Here is a 23172-nt window from a genome sequence, read left to right as displayed (position 1 = left end):
TCTGATTTGATAACTCTGAACGGTCTGCCTGTCCAGAACTCCAAACCGAGCAAGCTCTGTCCGTCACTACCTAGAGCGAGCGAGAGAGATGTCCACCGTCAACCTCAGGTCGCGCGCCGCCTTGCTGGCGGCCGCCACGTGCTTCGCGGTCCTCGCGGCGGCGGCGGCGCTGCTCCATCGCGGGCGTCGCCGAGGCCAGGCGGCACGCCGCGCCGAGGAGCGGCGCTCCCGCCGCGCGCGCCGCGCCTGCGAGGAGGAGGAGAAGCCGCAGGGCCGGTTCAAGCGCGTGCTCGCGGACAACTCCTACTCCCGCTTCAAGCACCTGCGCCGCCAGGGTGCCGACGGCCACCGTGCCGAGGTCCAGCCGCCGCCGCCGCCGCAAGGTGCGCCACTCCTGTCCTGATCCCCCTCATTTTGATCTCGTCATGGCGCTCATTTGCCATGGACCTGGCGTGTGCGATTGCTTCGTTGTGAAGCTCTCCTATGCATTGCCGTGGCCAACTGGCGAGGCTAAGAGTGGCAGGAATTTACTACGAGTTCTCTGTGGGGAATTTCATCGAACACCACTTGCATCATGGAATTACACTGGGTGGTCAAATTCCTTCGTATTGGAACCCTGACCAGCTGCTAGGTTGTAACTCACAATTTATAAAATGCAGCACAATGCTGGTTCACCACATGCTTCCATTTCCCATCAGTAGCAGTTAGCTAATGGAGGTACTGCCGTACCAGAACACTAGGAATTATATTTTTTTCCTGTATTTATATGATTATACACTTGTACAGCCTTATAGGTTACTAGTCATAAACATCTAAAACTAGTGATTACTCTCATGGTCAGGAAATCCTCCCTAGGCAATTAATTTCAATATTTCGTGCTTATTTACTTTAGGAGCTTAAGCTGTAATTCATACCACGATAGTGCCACGGACAAGCTAAGAAGCTGATTGCATCATCTTTTTAATAAACTTTATATGTTGACTTTAACCAAATTGGTTGTTATTTTTTACCATAACCTGAACGGATTGTGCCTTTTTTCCATTGTCACAGAATCAACACAGAAGATTCACCCATTTGAGGAGGAAATTGCTTCCTTACTGGAAAACCCCACCAAGTATTCGGCTTTTTGTAACTTCACACCGAGCAGCCAAAGCGCAGAAATGAGCACCTCATACAATTGGGTCAATACAGAAGCTCAATTGGAGAATCTGGCTAGGTTGTTGGGTGAGGAGAAAGCTTTTGGTGTTGATACAGAGCAACACAGCTTTCGGTCATTCCTAGGATATACTGCACTTGTGCAGGTAATTGCCAACATATGCATTCTTGATGCTTTGCTGCTTATAAGTTTGTTAAGGTTGTAACATATAAATTTCATCCTGTAGATCTCTACCCAGAAGGAAGACTATTTGATAGACACAATTGCTCTACATGATGCGATGGGTATTCTGCGCCCAGTTTTTGCCAGTCCATCCATCTGTAAGGTAGTGCATCTCTTATATCTGATGTCATTAGGCAACCATTTCTTTTCGACTCTAGCGTTAAGGACTGTTACTTAAAAGCAGTACTTAAATTGATATGCATTTCAGTAACAAACTGGGCCTTGGAAGCTCTAGAACAGTATGTGACTAGGTGCCACGCCGCCTATGGTGTGCCGCTTTTAGCACAGTGCATTTAGGACAGGTAACAGAAAAAAGTTATTTCGTCCTGCATCACATTTTATAAGCCAGTCTTAGCAGTAAGCCTAGAATAGAATATATCTAGAAAAGTCCCTGCTTGATTCGTTTGGTTAGCAACCTGAGCCAATTTCCACAAACATAATTTTGTTATTTCTCTGCATGATTGTTCACCATAGCTCATCGTTCACATTGTGTAAATGGTTGAAAATTCTCTAGGGCCCTCACCTTGCAGTATGCGGGATGCTGGGATGCCCTAAGCTTAAGTTTAAAGCTTCCCTAGCCTCAGGCCTCATAATCAGGATGTGGTTTTATTACACCCAGGCTTGTGTGCTCCCTTTATTTTCAGATTTCAAAAAGTAGGTTTAGAAAACTTTTTTTGAAAAGAAAATCGGTTGTAGAAACTAGATTGAACTATGCATCTTCAAGTTTTCGCTCGAAAATGTGCTCATTTGTAGTTTTCCTGAAAAAGACAAGAGTGTAGAGATTGACAAGCATCTTTGGCTGCTATAAGTTTTTTTGTGCATATGCCACAACAACATGGATTTTTCGGGAAGAATGATTTTTTTATAGCTGAGAGCACATGCTTCCGAGCGATATTTGGCTTTACCACCCAGAAACAGAGCGCCTTAGATAAGCTAGCATCTTTGTTTATGTCAAGAAGCGTAAGCACAAAGGCACAATAATCTGTTACATGACATATCTTGAAGGACAAAAAGTTACTGTCACAGACTTAGCAGTTCCAGTCAACACTAACAAGCACATGGATGTCCACACATAAGATCCTGAGTCTTGTATCCCCAACTTTTCATAATAACTTTTCTGGTGTTTCCTATCCTTGTTTCTTTGTATTTCCCATCTTCAATATATTTAATACTTCCTCGGAATATTGATGTATTGCTTGCCCAGTGACGGAGCTAGGACATCAACCACTGATGTCAAAGCTATAGTGATGTCATGAACAATGATTTATGGGGTCTTTTTGCTCACCATATTTTGTGTTGTTGCTTCACCACAATCACAGTGTACCTCCACCACGGTGCTTGCCTGTGCTTGCCTCAACAGAGGATTTACATTGCTTTCGTTGTCAAAAAGTCATAATCATTTATGTTCTGCCTTCTTGTGCCTCAGATCTTCCACGGAGCTGACAATGATGTTCTTTGGCTTCAGAGAGATTTTCATATTTATGTCGTGAATATGTTTGATACTGCCAAAGTAAGTTTCTCTATTCCTGGGAAGATTTAGTATCATTCTGCAGATACTTATACATCCTGAGAACAGAGTATGTCTGGTGGTTGTCCCGTATATATTTTTGCTTGCACAACCAGTTTAATGTCATTCACTACTTAGAGCCTTAGATGTGCAATAAAACACAATTTTCATTTAACTGCTTCTGCATTTAAAGGGCTTACCCGGTGCTGAAAACTCCATGCATTGTGGGATCTGGGGTTCTATGCATCCTTTCCCTTGCTTTTTATTATGCAAGGAGGCTGATTAGAACTTAACTGCCTTTGCAGTATACAAATAAATTTCTTACACAATGGTTTAGTATTTGGACACTGTGTTTTGTGTTAAGTGAGAGGCACTAGCCAATGCAACCAAAAGTCTGAACTGATGGAAAGGGCTAGGCAGTCCACTTTATACACACATTAACACCCCTCTCACGTGTGACCGGGGAGGCCAACACGTGCACGAAGTCTCAGAGGTATAGCCCAAGGGGCCTATACCATGTACTGAGGTGAGGGGTAATGAACAATTTTAGGATAAGTTGCGAAACCCAGTACTCGAACTCGAGATCCTGGGCTCTGATACCATGTTAAGTGAGAGGCACTAGACAACGCAACCAAAAGTCTGAACTGATGGAAAGGGCTAGGCAATCCACTTTCTACACACATGAACATTCTGTACTAGTGTGGTAGTTTCAGTTATTTTACATATGAGCACTGCTACAGTCAGTTGTCTCTATTTCTACTGTGTTGGTTTGTGTTTCTATTTTCAATCACAAAATTCATTCCCTTAGAAGTATAGTCCGTGTCCGTAAATTCACATTAGTTTATAAGTGTACTAGAGTGCTATTGCAGTTAAGAAACAAAAGTTTTAGTTTATAACACTGGGTCTCTTAGAATTGTAGTCTTTATCCATAAATATTTTGGTCCTTGAGGGTCTTTGTTTCTTGGAACTTTGTTCGTGCCTTTTGTCACTAAAGTTAGCCTATTTTTTTTTTTTACTTTTGTGCTGTCACATTGTTTCTTATTATGCTACGCATGTGTATGAGATTTGCTGAATTACTTGTAAAAAATTATTATATTTTCAGGCATGTGAGGTTCTATCAAAACCACAGAAATCATTAGCATATTTGCTAGAATTATATTGTGGAGTGACTACCGACAAGACAATGCAGGCAAGTAATCTTTCATGTTTGGCTTAAATAGCAAGCTTGCTAAAGCCAGTCAAATGTTCAGTGACAATTAGCATATTTAATGATTCTTCTGTAGCTGGTCAGATATCATGTGCCTCTTCAACTTCTACATGCATACTACTTCTCGGTATTTGAGAAAATTTGTGCACTGTCATGTAGAGCTCGAAACGCTGCACTCTAAAGATAAAGATTCGGTTTATATGTTACTTTCCATGGTACTAGAAATATAGGATGAGATCCAGCGCAGCAGTAGTTCTTTCCAAATTAATTAATGTAATTATGTTGTACCAGTTGTTAAAAGTATTAACTGTCACCATGTGTAATTATTCACGTCACGATACCTTGTCAGCTGGGACATGAGATACTGATCACTGGTCTTGACATGTTTTGACATGGATCCTTAGTTCTTTTCAGCATTACTTACATCAATGGATGCATGCTTCTTTAGTTTTTGTTGTGTTTTTTTTTTGCACGAAACCACAGTTTAGTTTTTGTTGACAACTTTGAGCTTGTGTTCCATTTAATCAACCTCAACCAAGGTTTCGTTACATGAGATACTGATCACTGGTCTTGACATGTTTTGACATGGATCCTTAGTTCTTTTCAGCATTACTTACATCAATGGATGCATGCTTCTTTAGTTTTTGTTGTGTTTTTTTTTTGCACGAAACCACAGTTTAGTTTTTGTTGACAACTTTGAGCTTGTGTTCCATTTAATCAACCTCAACCAAGGTTTCGTTACAGCTAATATTTTCAGAAGTCTAGTAATTTGCATATGAATTCATTTTGGTGTTGAATACGTGACATCCAAAAGAAAAAATTTACACAACTGTCTTATGCTTATTATCAGCAACCCTTTACCTGTCCTAGCAAAATCTCAATTCGTTAGGCATACGGCATATCAGTTTCAAATGTCGAAGTTTCTTTCATATTTGCTGCTATTTCTTTTTATTTCAGCGTGAAGATTGGAGAATACGCCCGCTGACAGCAGAAATGATTGAGTATGCCCGTTGTGACGCTCACTATCTGTTGAACATTGCAAATTGTTTGGCATCAGAGCTCCATTCAAAAGGCTGTGGTATGTAATATGTTCTAACTTTGAAGTGCTATGTCCATATTTCCATTTCAACAGTCCCTTGTGCCATTTAGTATATTAACAGATAATGTATTATTTTGCTGTTCAGCACACTGAGTCAAGAATATTAAATAGGAGTACAGCTGATCTTGATATCCCTGGACTATGGAAGTAAATAGAGCTGATTTGCATCAGTATTTTTTGCATTGTTCACCTTTCAGCCTTTCCTGTAGTCTGCAAATGAAACTTATTTGATGTACCTCTTGTATGCTCATAGCTAATAGCAACTTTCTGGAATTTGAATCTTTTGTTCACAGAAACCATATGTAGCTTTTCATTTTTTGCTCTAAGTCTCCCAATGCTTGAGCTGTGGCAGGAGTTCTGTTGTGCTCTCTGCCTACAAAGATTTTGAAAATGGTATTGCTCCTACCATATATAAACAAGAAATATATTCATATGATAAGAATCGTGGATTTCGAGCTCCCAGACCGGGAGTATGTGGATTGAAAAAACATTGAACATAGCACTTGTATATTCTGAAAGGAGGTCTGAGATGTACTACCTCCGATCAGATTTAATCGACACGGGTCCATGCATACGTACAAACTATCGTTGCCTACGCTCCACGTCAATCTAATCGGATCAGAGGGAGTACATGTCAGAGTACTATAGTTAAATGTACTCCCTCTGTCTGTAAAAGGACGTCTTAACTTTATCAAAATTTAGATTTAGATGTATCTAGACCTATTTTAGTATTTAGATACATCAAAATTTGTCCAAAGTTGAGACATGCTTTTTTAGACGGAGGGAGTACTTTTTTTACGTGGTGTACAAAAAGAACAAGAAATCTGGACATATGTTTTTGGGTACAGAACACAAATGGACAAATATCCCACAACAATTACATTTGCACACAGTATTGCAATATGTATATCTGTGAGCACCTACAAATTAGCCAACCTGTTAGCTACAACACTCTAGATTTGCAAAAGCTGTACTGCTGTAGGCTTATTTATTTGTATTCTTCTGACAAGTATCTAAAACTTATTTGATGACCTCAGCAGGAGCTTTTGCCTTGTAAGCAAATTAATCATCGTCTTAAATATGTGCCTGCACATTCTTGATATGTAGTTAGGGAATGAAACTAACATTAAGGGGGCCAAGAAAAGGAGATTTGGTGATCTTCAATATGTATTCTATGCATTGCTGAACTATGATTAAGAAATGGAACTAACATGAAGAAAATGAGAGTCTGTGATCCTCAATATGTATTTGACTCATCCCTTTTCTATTATTAAGAAATGGAACCAATACTAAGGGATCATGAAAAGGAAATTTTGTGCTAATGAACTGATGATGTTCTATTGCTCAACTGCTAATGAAACACATCTTATTGGCCTTTTAAATTATATCACAGAACAGTTAACTATGCTTCTCAATTTTTTATCCCCTTCTGCACATTTTAGTTAACTTGATCAGTTGTAATATCAATTATGATTCAGATTCTCCCGATGGCAAAATCAATTTTTTCTTGGAGGCTAGCCGTCGGTCAAACATGGTGTGCATGCAACTATATACAAAGGAAATTGAATGCCCTCCAGGAACTTCCTCTGCAGCTTCTATTCTCTCACGAAATTTACAAACTCATGGACTTGACTCCAAGAAGTCTAGTGAAGTGAAGGTGCTTATTTTTCATGCATCTAGTCAGTCTGCTCGCCAGTGATTTCTTTAAGATCTAAACAATTAAATCTTTTGTAGGATCTTGTTCGGAAATTTTGCGCATGGAGGGATTTAATGGTAAGCCAACTACTCTTATTTCTCTTTGTGATTGTGTTTCACATTTCTGTTTGAGTATGCTCTTTCAGTTGTCGAACCTGTTAGTTGCATGTTACAAGTTGGAGACTGGTCTTCCTTCTCTTGTACATTGATTGCTCGAACGATTCTAACCTCTTTCATACAGAGGGGTTAGATACAAGAAAATCTTGTCCTAAAGGTATGGAAAGTGACTAACTTATAACATACCAAATCAAATCAATAAACTTTAGGAGTAGATAACCACAACTGCGTTCGATTCTAAGTCAACAAACCTGAGGGATCGTTGTGGCGGCAAAAAAGTTAACATATACTATCTTAATAGCACTGCAATCTGCATTATCTGATCTCTTCAAATGTTTTTGGGACCCCACTCCAGGCTCGCATGCATGATGAAAGTTTACGGTATATCCTGTCAGACCAAGCTATAGCTGCCCTTGCTGTTAGTGTTCCAAAAGGTCCAACGGAGATCTGTGCTGTCATAGCAGAAACTGAGCTAAGTGCTTCAACTGTGAATCCTTCCTTGACGTCGCCATCTCCTATTGTTGGTGCTCACATTGAAGAACTCTGCTATTTGATTGAGGACACCACAGTGAGCATGGATAACTTGTTTACAAGTTTGCTTGGAAAGTATAAAGACCCAAGTGGATTATGTCGACTATCTGTCTATAATTATAACCTTGTATCACAGCTAAGTTTGAAGCAAACAAATATATTTGCTTTTGCATCAAGTGGAGAAAAGTTGTTGAGAGCACCACATAAACAAAAGGCTTCCCGGGAATCATTCATTAAGAAGTTTTCATGTAAGTCACCAGTTTATCACAACTGCAGGATCTATGCTAGTGACGGAAGACTACTTTGCTACTGTGACCGCAAAAAGTTGGAATGGTTTGTATCCTAGATGTTATAAGTGGTTATAAATATGTAACACAAACATCATCATTAATTTGTCAAACTGATTGATTCTTATTTCCTAGGTATGTTCAACGGGATTTGGCAAAGTTAGTAGAAGATAATCCTCCAGGGATCATGCTTTTGTTTGAACCTAAGGGCCGCCCAGAGGATGAAGATAATGAATTCTATATCCAGAGCAAGAAAAATATTTGTGTTGGATGTGGAGAAAAGAGCCACTATATCAGATATAGAATAATACCATCTTGCTACAGGATGCATTTTCCAGAGCATCTGAAGAGCCATCGTTCACATGATATTGTACTTCTATGTGTGGATTGCCATGAAATCGCTCATTCAGCTGCTGAGAAGTACAAGAGGCGACTAGCACAGGAATTTGGGATACCCCTTTTTGTGCAAAAGATAGTGAACTCGGGTGATACAAGTCTAATAACCGATGCATCATTGTCTGAAGATAAATTGAATGGAACAGGCGTATCTCCTTTGCTGCTTAGGACTGCTGCAATGGCCCTTCTGCGGCATGGGTCTAATATGCCTTTGAAGAGACGTGAAGAGCTAATGCAGGTAATAACATCCTTCTACTGTTTGTGGTTTCGTCTGTATGCACCACTTACAGTTTCCTGCGAATATTCTTTCCCGATTAAACACTTATCTGTTCTTAGCAATAGATCTGTTTCACCGATCCATTCATTTCGTTGCAGATTGTAAAGTCATACTATGGTGGTAGGGACGTGACTCCTGAAGACCTGGAGAGGGCATTACTTGTTGGTATGAGCCCCCATGAGCTAAGGCGGCTTGAAAAGAAAAAAGGGTATCCTCAATCTTTTAGAGCTCAGACTCAAAACATTATTAGGAAGACCAACAACAAGACCATCTTAGAAGACATCGGACATGATTCGGAAAATAACCATGCTTTACCTGAGCAAGATTCAGATGATGGTCAACAAGGTACTGATGGAATTGGGTATGATGGTCAGGAGGAAGATTCAAGTGTCAGCCAAGGAAGCGCAAGTTTGTTAGTCGGTATGGATGATTCCACTTCTGATTCTAAGATGGAAACGCTTGGGACAGATGACTTGCAGCTATCAAGAAATGGGACTCATGTAAATGATCATCTGGATGAGGATTCTACGAGCACCGACAGTTCTATTTCCAAGCATGCTGAGAAGAAGATATCGCTGCTGGGACATGGGCATCACGGTAAACAAGTTGTGGAGCTTTTGCTGGCCAAAGGTGGGGAGGAGGCTGTTAACCAGTTTTGCCAAAGATGGAGGCATGTTTTCGTAGAAGCTGTCCACCCCCGTTATTTACCTTCTGGCTGGAATATAAATCACAGGTAAAAGATCACCCTTGCTGCTTGATCGGTTAATTGCGCGATAGCTCAAATTTCGTGTGCTTGGAATGGTCGCTGTAGCTATCTGCTGCCAGTGGCCTTAGAAGTTTATGTGTCTCTGCAAATCCTGATGCTCTCCAAATTTATTTATCTTTAGAAACTCGGATATTTACCGAGCATCTTCTGTGCAGTGGAAGAAGAGATTTTGGCGACTTCAGTGTCTACAAACAACCGAACCAAGAACCTCAGCCTGCTGAGTGATTAGAACTTTAGGAGAGGCTGTCAGTGCTCCCTTTAGGACTTGAAGAGGGGCTGGCATTTTATCAAGCCCATGTTTGTATCACTGGATTCTTTCGGTATGTGGCACCTGGCTTGTTTCGAAGAATTTTGTATCAATTTGACACAAAGTTATTTGGATTCACTTGGACTAAGTAACATCTACTGTAGTATATCCTCAGTACAATTCCAGTATCCATTCATGTCCTCTCGCAAAGAGAAGTTTTTATTCTTGTTGCTTTAAGTGGTGTATTATTCTGGCAAGACGAGAAATAAGAAGCGAGAAATGGAAAATGGCTCGGCTAGGCAGACGGCCAGGGCGCGCCACATAATCCGTGGCAATCTCCGCTCGACCACTCAGCCCGGCTTGAAAACCCCACCTGCTCACTTCTCCACCCAAACCCAATCCAAAATCTTTCCCTCCCTCCACTCCGTTCCACTCCGCCTCCGCCTCTGCGGCCGCCGGTGACGCCCCAGGCGCCAGCCAGCCATGTCGTGCTCCCACCTCTCCACCGCGTGGTCCTCCTCCGCGCTCGCCAGCTCTTCCACCCGCCGCCGCGCCTCGACCGGCGGCAGCAGCAGCAGCAGCCTGGTGGTGCGGTGCTCCCTCCGCGACCTCCGCAACCGCATCGACTCTGTCCGCAACACGCAGAAGATCACGGAGGCGATGAAGCTGGTGGCCGCCGCCAAGGTGCGTCGCGCGCAGGAGGCCGTGGTCTCCTCCCGCCCCTTCTCCGAGGCCCTGGTGGAGGTGCTCTACAACATGAACCAGGAGATCCAGACAGAGGACATCGACCTGCCCCTCACCCGCCAGCGCTCCGTCAAGCGCGTCGCCATCGTCGTCCTCACCGGCGAGCGCGGCCTCTGCGGCGCCTTCAACAACAACGTGCTCAAGAAGGCCGAGTCCCGCATGGAGGACCTCAGGCAGCTCGGCGTCGACTACACCGTCATCAGCGTCGGCAAGAAGGGCAACGCCTACTTCCAGCGCCGCGACTACATCCCCACCGAGCGCTTCCTCGAGCTCGCCGGCATCCCCACCGTCAAGGACTCGCAGGCCATCTGCGACCTCATCTACTCCCTCTTCGTCGCCGAGGAGGTGGACAAGGTGGAGCTCGTCTACTCCAAGTTCGTCTCCCTCGTCCGCTCCGACCCCATCATCCAGACCCTGCTGCCCATGTCCCCCAAGGGCGAGATCTGCGACGTCAACGGCATCTGCGTCGACGCCACCGAGGACGAGCTCTTCAAGCTCACCACCAAGGAAGGCAAGCTCACCGTCGAGCGCGAGAAGATCAAGATCGAGACGCAGCCCTTCTCCTCCGTCGTCCAGTTCGAGCAGGACCCAGTACAGATCCTCGACGCACTCCTCCCGCTCTACCTCAACAGCCAGATCCTGCGTGCACTCCAGGAGTCGCTCGCCAGCGAGCTTGCCGCAAGGATGAGCGCCATGAGCAGCGCCACTGACAACGCCATAGATCTCCGGAAAAATCTTTCTATGGTCTACAACCGCAGGCGCCAAGCCAAGATCACCGGAGAGATTCTCGAGATCGTTGCTGGCGCCGACGCCCTCGCCGGCTGATTCCTCCTCGCAACCTGACCTGAGCTGCCGCTCCCGCTCCCGCTCTTATATATAATTCTTCTTTGCCTCTTTTTCTCCTCTCTTCTTCTCTTGTTGGCCTGTGTCTGTTATAATTTCTCCTCATAGCACAAAAATGATGTGTCTGTTGTACTCAATTCCTCGTCGCGAGATACACAAGATTCCACTTTAGAGATGCGAAATGTATAATCCAGAGTATCTATTTATCTTTGCAATCTTGCCTTCTCATTTTCGCAAATTTCTTGACAGAAACCGTGGCAAACTATTGAAAGAATAGAATACATGATCTAACTTAGTACTCCTGAATTCTCAAAGAATCGTACAGGCCGGTGGAAACAAGCAAACAATTACTCATGTAATGCTCTGATTTGATGGACATTTAACAAATAATCTACACTGAAATTTCGAGTAATGCTTTAGTTTGATCAACAAATCTTGTTTTCTTCCTTCTGGGAATAATCAACAAAGTCCCGTTAGGGCGAGGTAGGGGAGAGGAGGTGCTGGTGTGGGTAGAGGTAATGACGATCAACGAGCCTCCAATCTTATGCTTGATCTCTCTTTTCCACTTGAAACCAACTATGCCAGCAGGTTATTACCCCATTCAATTCAAAATCAATTAGGACCTAGCTTTTTTTTTTTTGAGATAACAACTGATGGAATTCAACAATGGCGAAACCGATTACAAACGACTCCACAAAAAAAGGAAAATACAATATGGACCCAGAAGACCACACACCGTACTCCCAAATCGCAGTCAAGCCCATCGTCCTCATCGTCACCACCCAAGTACAGAGACCGAACCCGGAAGCCACCCGTCTTCAGACACCATCGAGTCACCGCCGCCACTTTCGCCACATTGGGCTTTGAACACCGCAGGAGTGCCCACCCCGAGGGGTGAGAGCTAATAATCTTTTCCAGACCATCGGGCGGGCGGGAGCTGGTGGAGACCAAGCAGAACCTCCAAACCACGGACCCCGAGCAGTAGGTCCCAACCATCGACGTCACGTCAAGCCACCTCCTCCCCTCGCCACCATGGCCGGCCGGAGAAAGCTTCACGACGCGACAGTCGCATCTCAAGAAAAAGACCATAAAAACCTTGACGAGGAAGGCGATTGTACCGTCCCCTTCCACTCCCTCGCCTCCACGGCCGACCGAGGGGAAGACAGCAGTAACAATAGCCCTCCGACTCCGACTCCCAAAGCTCCACGGCAGAGTCGACGGACGACCCCGCCCGGAGAGACCACGCTCCCCGGATCCACCGATCCGAGAGGAAACCAGGCCGGCGGCTCGCCGGCGCCGCCACACGTGGCCTTGCCGAGATGGGGACCGAGCTCCAGCACCTTTATTCTGACGCGACGCCGCCTCCACCATCTCGGCAGCGCCTCCCGAGACCCTAGGGGCCCCCCACCACCGGTGGTCCGAAGATCCGTCGCCAGGAGGGCGATCCCATCATGCAGGAAGCCGATCCACCACCGTGGAGACGACCACGCTGCCGCACAGCCACGGCAGCTCGATGTCGGAGTCGCTGGAGGCGCACGCCGCCGCCACCGGGGGAGTCGCCACCGCGCGAGGGACGGAGCCCCCGCCGCCGCCGTCGCCGCCAGGGCCTTTCCCTGCGGGTCTTCCGGCGGCGGCGAGGGGGAGAGGGCGCGGAGGGGGATGGCAGGCGGCCGGCGGCGGAGATCGCCCCCGAGTTGCCTAGGTTAGGCGACGCGAGGGGTTTTTAGGACCTAGCTGAATGCACGTGCATTGCACTGGCACGACCCCTTCAATCCATGTCCTCGTCGCACATGTAAATATTTTGTGCGTACTAAAAAAAATCTAATGCGTGGAAAGATAACCACATAATATTCAAAACACTGTTTGTAAAATTTGTATTCCATTAAATATTAAAGTTGTACTTCATATGCTCAAAAACATGATACACCCTAGTTGGCTGCGACGCGACGACAACCGCGAGAGTAGACCGTGTCGGAGTTGGAGCTCGACGCGGTAGGGGCGGCAACAACGAAGGAGAGGAATAAACTTGGGGATTGGGTTGTGTGGCACATCGACACCGGAGAGGATCTTTGGTTGCCAGCTGTAGAGGGAAGGCCCGAGTGGTGGATGGATTGACCGTGGGGAAATTAGCTAGGGCAGGGTGTTGAGGCGGTGTGATAACAGAACCCGTGGTTGGGGGCGACAGGCATGGGCGATCCTACGTACATATGAGTGGGGGCCTAGGCCGAAATCCCTTTGTATTTATACATATTTTCAACGGAAATTACTCAAATCTTGCAAATATATAGAAGAAGTGCCTCCACTCAAAGAAAATGTCCTCACTCATATATTTTTCTAGGTCCGCCACTGGTAGGCAGGTGGTGGTGCTAGGGATGGGGAGGTCAAGAGGGGGTGATGAGGGAGCACTGGAGTGGAGAGTTGATGAGAGGAAGAAGACGACACGTGGACTGTTGGATGGGTGATCTGATGGCCCCAAAAAAGTGACTAGGATTTAGAAAATTGGATTTGCTAACTTCCCAATGCATTAGCTCAATTCTTGGTTGACTCTTAAACAATTAGATTAACTACGTCGTGATTGGCTCTAACCATGAGATGCATCATCCCTTGCAAATGATATTTTCTCAAGTGTACATGGGGTTGGGGTTGCAACCGAGATTTTTACTAATTACTTCATTCGTTTTGTTTAATTTATATTTTAGAAAAAATAAGATAAACTAGTGTTGCATTATTAGTACTACTTAGATATGTAAACAAGCAATCCAAGCTACATTAAAAATAACAACGTCCAATAAAAAAGCAAAACCATTTTGTTTTCACTGTTGTTGTTAAACTAGATGATACGCCGCGCGTTGCTGCGAAAAACTATGAGCAAATTGTGACCCATGAATAGGTTGTTTCGAAATAAATTATGGTCATCAACGATAGAAGAAAAAATGGATCAAGAAAATTTATGGAATCACTCAAATATCAAAATAATGCTAACCAATTGCTGTTGCATTAAGATGTAGGTGCAGAACTGTACGCACCAATATGGTCTTACAAAGAGCTTGTCAGCGTTGTGTTAGGATTGATCTCCACCGCACCAGAGCCCAACGGCTCTGGCACGACCCCTTGACCTCGTTCGCGCCCTGATCGGGGGTGCCCAACCGTTCGCTGGTTGGTGGTCCTCTGTCGCCTGCACTATATAGAGTGGTGGGGGCCAGTGGCACTCGGTACGAGGTTGCCCTGAGCTGCCACTCGCCCCACCACACGACCCACCGATTAGGGTTAGTGTAGTGCAGTCGGGAAGCTCCGTCGCCACCCCTCTCGTTTGACCTCACGCTGTCGTCGTCGCCGCCGTCACCATGTCAACGTCGACGGGTTCGTCGTCCTCCAGGAAGAAGGTAAATGTTCAGACTGTTTCTCTCCCGGCACAGATCTTACACCTAGTTGATCTAGCGAAGTAAACATTGGTATCAGAGCCTCTCTGGTGTGTAGATCTAGTGCCATTATGGGTAGAAAAGAAACAGAACGCAAAATTAGAAACCCTAGTTCATCCCTGCGAACAAACCCTACCGAAAGAAAAGGGAAAACAAAGATTCCTACTGGCCGGGGCCTTGGGCTCGCCGGCAAGAAAACAAAGAACAGGGGAAATGGGTCCACTGCGCCGCCACCGCCAACAGTCACCGGCTGCTAGCGCACGCCGGCAAAGAAAACCGCGCCGCCACTGACCCGCCTCGGGCTGCTGCTGCTCGAGGCAGGGGCTCCGCCAAAGAGAACCGCGTCGCTGCTGACCCGCCTTGGGCTGCTGCTGCTTGAGATCTGCTCGAGATCAAGGCGCCGTCCAAGAAAAGGGCGCCGCCACCTGAGCCGCTTGCCGGTGGTGCGCCCACGCTCGGGTGCACGCACGCGTCGGCAAGAGGGCCAGGGGGCGCCGCCAGTCCTCCTCCGACCGGTGGTTGCTGCCGCCCAACGCCAGTGAACGCGTGCATTGTGCCGCCAAGGTGGTGCTGGAGAAAGAAAGAGGGAAAGGGGAGGCGCTGCGCGCCTGCTCATCGCCGGCACGTTGCTTGGCTGCGTGCGCGGGGGGGGGGGCACAGAGAGCTACAAAAAGGGGTGAAGGGCAAACGAAAATGGTCTAGGGTTAGGGTTTGGCCGTTGGCCGCCCTATTTTATACGGCCCGAAACAGAAGGCTGACCGTCGGATGGATCCGACGGCCAGGATCCATCGTGGGCGACGCGTGCTCGGGCCGTGTGGAGGCAGCGTGCAAGCCGTGTTCGGGCCGCGATAGCAGGCCGCGGACGGGCTGCGGCGGCAGGCCGCTGGCTGGGCAGCGTCATGAGCGTGGCATTGCCGCGTGCCGCGCACAGCGTGCGGGCCGCGTGAGCCAGCAGGCCGTAACGCAACGCGCCCGAGCGGCGCGCAAAGAAAGCTGCTCGCTTGGGCTGTGGGCCGCTGGAGCATTTTTAGGCTGCACAGTTTTTACAGTTTTTTCTGTGTATTATTATTTACAGACGCATTTTAGGCATTTTAGGGTCATTTTTTAGGCCAAATTTTGTCTATTTTTTTCTGAATAAATAGGACCAACGAAATATTTATTCAGAAATTAAAAAGTAACAGTAATGTCTCTGAAAAGTTGAAAAGTTAATAGTTTAAAGTTAAAGTTTCCGCTGCAATAGTAAAAGAAGCATTTTTTGTCAACATTTTTTGTGAGCAAATTGAACTAACGAGATATTTGCTTTAGGAAATAAAAAGTAACAGAGATGCTTCTGAAAGTTTTAAAGTTTAATGAATTCAAAGTTTCCTTTGGAAATAGTTAAAGATGCATTTTAATGATGCAAATAGTGATTATTGTGTTTCAAAGTGATAATAATCAAAATTTTAAAGAAAATGATTAAAGTGATTATTGTGATAATTATGGTTGTGTTATTTTTTTGACCAACATTATTAATGACATGATCGTGATTTGTTGCAATAAGAAGTGCATTTATCCTCTATTTCTGCCCAACGGTGACATAGTTTTAATTGCACAAACAGTTGTATGTTCTAATTTTGACCAACGTTGGATTATTGCATGCAATTGTTGTTATGATCTCATTTCATTGTGGTTTAAAGGAGGGTACTACTTGATGAGCTGCATCAAGGATGTTCCAACCCTCAGAGGTGACAACTACACTGAATGGAGAAAGAAGGTCGATTTGTGCTGAGATGGACTGGGTTCCCACAGCCGGTCTGACCAAAAGATCCAGTCAGAAATGACAACGATAATGATGCTGCATGGCAGAATAAAAGGTGGCCAAGTGCCATTTATAAAGAATACAATTGAGACCGCTATTGTGGGCTCAATTGCAGAGTGTGCTTCCTTAGGGAATTATCTTGAAAGAATAAAGAGCCAGTTCACTGGTTCTTCAAAGATATGTGCGACCCAGCTGCTGTAGCAACTGGTGACAGAAAAGTACACATGGACAGGAAGGACATGGCAAGTGTGCCATATGGTGTAATAATGCTTATGTGGGTGTTGTCTGTGTGTAATGTGAGTGAAAAAGTGTTGTCCGTGTTGGACAAAGAACAAAAGAAAAGAAAAGAACTGATGAATCGTCGAAATATGTCATTGTGGCTTAGGCCATATTTCGAGGGGGAGAATAGAAAGACTTGTTAAAAATGGTATTCTTCCTCCATTAGAATCCTCAGACATAGAACAACGCATCGATTGCATTAAAGAAAAATTTGTAAAGCAAATTAAAAAAAGGTGCAAATCGATGCACAGCCACCGAGATATGTGGATCATTTTCTGTGAAAAGTGTGGATGGCTATGATTCGTTCATAACATTCACGAATGATTACTCCCGATATGGTTATATTTATCAAATAAAAGAAAGAACAGAAGCGTTGGATAAATTCAAAATATTCAAAGCTGAAGTTGAAAATCAGCATGATAAAAGAATAAAGATAGTTAGGTCTGATCGTGGAGGGGAGTACTACGGTCGACATACTCCATATGGCCAAATCCCTGGACCTTTTGCAAGGTTTCTACAGGAGACTGGAATAGTCGCCCAGTACTCGATATCGGGCGAACCTCAACAAAATGGGGTAGCTGAAAGGCGCAACCGTACCCTTATGGATATGGTGCGCAGTATGATGAGCTATTCCACCCTACTATTGGGATTGTGGATTCAGGCGTTAAAAACCGCTATTCACATTCTAAACAGAGTACCAAGCAAATCGGTGCCTAAAACGCCGTATGAGCTATGGACAGGGAGAGTGCCTTCTCTAAACCACCTGAAAGTGTGGGGGAGCCTCCGCTGAGGCCAAAGTATTCAATCCAAATATCGCAAAGTTAGATACCAAAACGAGTCGACTGCCATTTTATTGGCTATCCTGAAAAGTCAAAAGGTTATCGTTTCTACTGTCTAGAGAAATACACAAAGTTTGTGAAAACGAGACATGTTGTCTTCTTAGAAGACGAAATGATGAGGGGGAGCATGGTAGCTCCAAAAAATGGCTCCCGAGTCATCGGATTAGGTGCATGCACCCTTTTCTCCTCAAGATCAATTTTCAGCATGATAAAAGAATAAAGATAGTTAGGTCTGATCGTGGAGGGGAGTACTACGGTCGACATACTCCATATGGCCAAGTCCCTGGACCTTTTGCAAGGTTTCTACAGGGACTGGAATAGTCGCCCAGTACTCGATGTCGGGCGAACCTCAGCAGAATGGGGTAGCTGAAAGGCGCAACCGTACCCTTATGGATATGGTGCGCGAGTATGATGAGCTATTCCACCCTACCATTGGGATTGTGGATTCAGGCGTTAAAAACCGCTATTCACATTCTAAACAGAGTACCAAGCAAATCGGTGCCCAAAACGCCGTATGAGCTATGGACAGGGAGAGTGCCTTCTCTAAACCACCTGAAAGTGTGGGGGAGTCCTGCTGAGGCCGAAGTATTCAATCCAAATATCGCAAAGTTAGATACCAAAATAGTCAACTGCCATTTTATTGGCTATCCTGAAAAGTCAAAAGGTTATCGTTTCTACCGTCTAGAGAAATACACAAAGTTTGTGGAAACGAGACATGTTGTCTTCTTAGAAGACGAAATGATGAGGGGGAGCATGGTAGCTCCGAAAATTGATCTTGAGGAGAAAAGGGTGCATGCACCTAATCCGATGACTCAGGAGCCATTTTTTGCGCTACCATGTGCACCTGTACCGATGATCCCAGCGATTGTGGTGCAAGCGCCTGTTGTGACTCCACCCATGACAACGATGAGTGAAAGTTCGGAACCTGTCCGTCAGGAGCCGAATGAACCATTTGTTGAGCATGAAAGGGAGCAACAACATCCACCTCCTGAAAAGTACAAAGCACGACTTGTGGCAAAAGGATTTACACAAAGAGAAGGGATAGATTACAATGAGACATTTTCTCCGGTCTCATGTAAGGATTCCTTCAGAATCATCATGGCACTAGTTGCACATTTTGATTTAGAGTTGCATCAAATCAATGTAAAGATGACATTTCTAAACCGAGATTTAGAAGAAAATGTCTACATGAAACAACCCAAGGGTTTTATCATGGAAGGCAAGGAAGAAATGGGATGCCGCCTAAAGAAATCCATTTATGGATTAAAGCAAGCCTCCAGAGAGTGGTATCTAAAGTTTAATGAAACAATTAAGAGATTTGGATTTAAAGAAAATATTGAGGACAATTGTGTTTATGCAAAGTTTAAAAGTGGGAAATATATTTTCCTAATCTTGTATGTGGATGATATTCTGCTTGCCAACAGTGATGTTAGTCTACTGCAAGAGACAAAGAAGTTCTTGTCCTCAAATTTTGATATGAAAGATCTTGGTGAAGCGTCATATGTTTTGGGCATAGAAATTCACCGAGATAGAAACAATGGAGTATTAGGACTATCACAAAAGTCTTATTTAGAAAAGATTCTAAGTAAGTATAATATGCATAAGTGCAGTGCCACACCTGCCCCTATAGTCTAGGGCGATAGTTTTGGGAAACATCAAAGTCCCCAAAATCAATACGAGCTCGATCAAATGAAAGCGGTTCTATATGCTTCGGCTATATATTGGAAGCCTACAGTATGCACAAGTGTGCACTCGCCCTGACTTAGCTTTTATCACCGGAGTACTCGGTAGATATCAAGAAAATCCAGGTTTTGAACACTGGAAAATGGTAAAGAAGGCATTGCGTTATGTAAAAGGCACAAAAAACTACATGCTAACATACAGAAGATCTGATTCCCTAGAAATAAGAGGGTATTCAGATGCAGATTTTGCGGGGGATAAAGATGATAGAAAATCCACATCTGGATATGTATTCACCCTCGCAGGGGGAGCTATTTGGTGGAGAAGCTCTAAACAGACGATAGTTGCATCATCCACGATGTATGCAGAATTTATAGCATGTTATGAAGCCACGGGGCAGGCATTATGGTTAAAGAAATTTATACCCGACTTGAAAGTGGTAGATTGTATTGACAAACTACTAAAGATGTACTGCGGCAATGAGCCTGCAGTATTTTATGCTCACAACAAGTCGAGTACAACTACGAAACCGATTGAGGTTAAGTATTATGTTGTGAAACACAAGGTCCAGGATCAAACAATAAGTCTCGAGCATATAAGGACAAAAGATATGCTTGCGGATCCGCTAACGAAAGGCTTACCACCCAGCGTGTTCAAGGAGCACGTAGCCGGCATGGGTTTAAGGGAAAGTCTTACCTATCCTGGATCATAAGAGGCCCAAAAGTAAAAGAATTTGTTTCAAAACAGAGAAGTGTATTGTGGCTGTCTGATTCTATCGGCAATAGAGCTGTGACGATGAAACATGCCCTATGGACTGATCCAAAATGAAACGAATAAAGTGAAAGTATAAAGTTAAAAGAAAAGTTGAGATCAAGGGGGAGAATGTTAGGATTGATCTCCACCGCACCAGAGCCCAACGGCTCTGGCACGACCCCTTGACCTCGTCCGCGCCCTGATCGGGGGCGCCCAACCGTTCGCTGGTTGGTGGGCCCCTGTCGCATGCACTATATAGAGTGGTGGGGGCCAGTGGCACTCGGTACGAGGTCGCCCTGAGCTGCCACTCGCCCCACCAGACGACCCACCGATTAGGGTTAGTGCAGTGTCGACGGGAAGCTCCGCTGCCACCCCTCTCGTTCGACCTCATGCCGTCGTCGTCGCCGCCGTCACCATGTCAACGTCGACGGGTTCGTCGTCCTCCAGGAAGAAGGTAAATGTTCAGACTGTTTCTCTCCCAGCCCAGATCTTACACCTAGTTGATCTAGCGAAGTAAACACGTTGGTGTTGGTGTCATCCGGCCCTTTGAAATCCTGTACGTGAGAGAGTAAAAAAAGAAGAAAACTGGTGCAACCTACATAGGGGTCGTCAATGCCAGGCCGAAAAATCTTGATAACCACATAGTGATAGAAAAGGTAAAGTATAGACTATATGTAACTCAATTTCCCTTTACGTCCTAGATTTTGCTAATTGAAATATTGATATTACCTTCCAGGATCATTTACCAAGTGCATGGAGCTCATGTTAAAGTATGATAATTGTTAATTGAAATATATTATATATTACCTTCAGATCTGATAAAGTATGAAGAACCTAGCATCTTGGTTTAATTTGACTCATGTTAGTACATGTGTAATACGTATGTTCAGGCTACAACAAAATTTGAGTGCTCGCATTTCATTCAGCTGGTAAGTGGTAAGTACAATCAGTATGATACTAATTGATCAGTTCATTCCTTTGCTTTTCCATGCTCCATATTCTTACGCATGAAGGATAACTGAAAGTCTGAAAGTAACATAAATTGTAATAGAATGATATATTCTAATTGAAACTTAAACTGATTATTATATACGGCTGCCAATGTTTAATCAACAACGCATATCATATCATACTTCTTTTGTTTGCTACTATACACCGTTTGGCAAGCTATATTAGCCTACCAGCATACAACCACTTCCAGAATACACACATGCCTAAACTGGAATTCTTTAAGGCAGCGGTGATCAGCAAGATAGAAAGCAGATTACCTGGACAGTCATACACTCTAGCAGACGGTAGTGATTCAGTTGAAACAAAACACCAGAGAGGGGGAGAACAGGCACCAAGGCAATAACACATACAACCCTGATTAACCAAACAAATTTATTCCATATGAGCTACCCAATTTGTTCAACCTGAACAAACAGAGTACTCTAAGAGTTCAGTAATTTCTTATGTGATGTGTGTGTGGTCCAGCTGCCGTCCTCCATCTTGATGAGCAACCCGTCACATATGTCATGGACATTCCGATGGATACATGGACGCCTATTTCTCCTCGATGCATGTCAATGGAGTATAAACATCTACATGGCACAAACACACAGAAAGGGTTCAGTACTAATCATGGTCAAACAACTCAAACCCAGAGGGGAAGTAACCTCCACGGCTGCACCTGTTGACCAAGAACCCCATGGCAGACGCATCAAAGTTCCTGACGGGAGAGAAGCGATCGCAAGGCGGCTCAAAAAACCCATCTAGGGTTCCGTCCCCTCGCCGGCGACGCTGCTGGTCCGCTCCGCCTCCGGTGGCCTTAGGGCCTTGGAGGTATGGCGGACCACGGCCTCTCGCCGGCGGGAGGGTTTTCGTTCTTTGTTAGGTTATTTTCAGTGTCTTCTTCGGGATGGTGAGGCGGCGTCTCCATCTTGATGTCAGAATAAGGTCCTCCCCGCTCTATCCTCGCTCTGGTGGTGCGTCTAGCATCGGCAGAGGGCGCGTGGAGTCATGTGCCCGGCGGATCTCGCGGGATCCGATCGGTTTTCGTGTTCGTTGGTGTGGTTTCAGGTCAGTCTCTTCCGATCTAAAGTTGTCATCTTGGGCGACGGTTGCTGCTCTCGGTGCGCTGGTCCTTTGGGACCTTAGCACGACGACTTCCCGTTTGTCTACTACAACAAGCTCTACTACGACAAGCTTTGCCCGGATCCGGTGATGGAGGGGCGAGGACATCGGCGCGCCTTCGGCTCGCGTCAGTGTTTGTAGTCGTCGCTAGGTGGTCGAAAGACCTACTTGTAATTTTTATTACATTTGGGTCAGTTTGTACTGCTATTGATGATTATTAATAGATCGGTGGAATTTTCGCAAAAAAAAAAGTTCCTGACGGGAGGAGGACGACATAGATGTGTCAGGCACTGCTGTTCTCCTAAAGCATCTAACGGCTGGCAATGTCCGTGAAGGATCCGACGACTTCAGTCACTCCAAGCTTAGGATCAGGCTTAGCCATGTAATGGACCAACTATCTGTAATAAACTAAACAAGCGTGGTCCTACTCCTCAGTATAAAGGGGTAGGAGCGGGAGGATGGGAGGCACGCTATGCAAAAACCCTAATTTTTATCCCTTGTCATGTTTATTTTCTTGTGTATCTGGGCACGAGTCCCTCTTCCTCCTCCTTCCTCAACGTCGGCGGCCATCGAGCCCTGACAAGGTGGTATCAGAGCACCGATCCTCTGACCACGGGTGAGCAACGGCGACACCCACCCTCCCTCCCACGCTCCCCGCACCGGCGGCGCCTCTTTTCCCTCCCTCCCACCCACAGAAAACCACCACCGGTTCCCAAATTCCCCACCGATGTCTGACCGCCCAAGATCCAGGGCCTCGACGCGGTCACGAAACTCCTCCCGTGGCAGGAGTCAAGATGATGCACCAGTCATCGGAACGGCATCGACAACCGACGCTGAACTGGCGGCGCTGCGCGCGCAACAGAGAGTGGAGCGCGATGCTCGCTCCGTCGGACGACGCCTCCGCAACTACCAGACGGAGTCGTCAGCCGCCATCAACATGCTCACAAGCCAGATGAAGAACATGGCGGGCATGATGGCGAGGATGCAGACCAGCATCGACAGGCTTGCGCCCCCTGAAGGTACGAACAACACTGATACTGGCCAAAACCGCGACTTGGTAACACCTCCTCCTCGCTCAAGCGCGCCGCTTTCACCCATCCCTGAGGTTCGGACACCACAATCCACACCTGCTGCACAAAATCCTCCACCTTTCCCCCCAAACTTAGGCCGCTTAACACCAGCGTAGCTGCCTGTG

At 45.5% G+C, this 23172-nt stretch overlaps 2 protein-coding genes across 2 annotated transcripts; both read left to right on the top strand.

Annotated features, from left to right (window-relative positions):
• Positions 1–1054: 1054 nt before the first annotated feature.
• LOC124674184 (protein RRP6-like 3) lies at positions 1055–9655 on the top strand. Its single transcript, XM_047210221.1, has 11 exons — positions 1055–1301; positions 1383–1481; positions 2805–2888; positions 3988–4074; positions 5050–5170; positions 6670–6848; positions 6926–6964; positions 7359–7867; positions 7957–8455; positions 8593–9227; positions 9416–9655. The coding sequence occupies exons 1-11, from the start codon at positions 1161–1163 to the stop codon at positions 9483–9485; spliced, it is 2463 nt and encodes an 820-aa protein (XP_047066177.1). The 5' UTR covers positions 1055–1160; the 3' UTR covers positions 9486–9655.
• A 247-nt stretch (positions 9656–9902) lies between these two features.
• LOC124674185 (ATP synthase subunit gamma, chloroplastic-like) lies at positions 9903–11309 on the top strand. Its single transcript, XM_047210222.1, has one exon. The coding sequence runs from the start codon at positions 9991–9993 to the stop codon at positions 11074–11076; it is 1086 nt and encodes a 361-aa protein (XP_047066178.1). The 5' UTR covers positions 9903–9990; the 3' UTR covers positions 11077–11309.
• The last annotated feature ends 11863 nt before the right edge of the window (positions 11310–23172 follow it).

The sequence above is a fragment of the Lolium rigidum genome, chromosome 7 (assembly GCF_022539505.1).
Source record: "Lolium rigidum isolate FL_2022 chromosome 7, APGP_CSIRO_Lrig_0.1, whole genome shotgun sequence".
NCBI classification, from domain to species: domain Eukaryota; kingdom Viridiplantae; phylum Streptophyta; class Magnoliopsida; order Poales; family Poaceae; genus Lolium; species Lolium rigidum.
Note: the sequence above shows the minus strand (reverse complement) of the source record. Positions and strands in the feature narration are given on the sequence as shown.

Bases quoted from the DNA above. Each gene is read 5' to 3' on its own strand.
- LOC124674184 (XM_047210221.1), top strand. From the start codon at position 1,161: ATGAGCACCTCATACAATTGGGTCAATACAGAAGCTCAATTGGAGAAT. The intron at 1,302-1,382 runs GTAATTGCCAAC...TTCATCCTGTAG, and splicing joins GATATACTGCACTTGTGCAG to ATCTCTACCCAGAAGGAAGA. The intron at 8,456-8,592 runs GTAATAACATCC...ATTTCGTTGCAG, and splicing joins GACGTGAAGAGCTAATGCAG to ATTGTAAAGTCATACTATGG.
- LOC124674185 (XM_047210222.1), top strand. From the start codon at position 9,991: ATGTCGTGCTCCCACCTCTCCACCGCGTGGTCCTCCTCCGCGCTCGCC.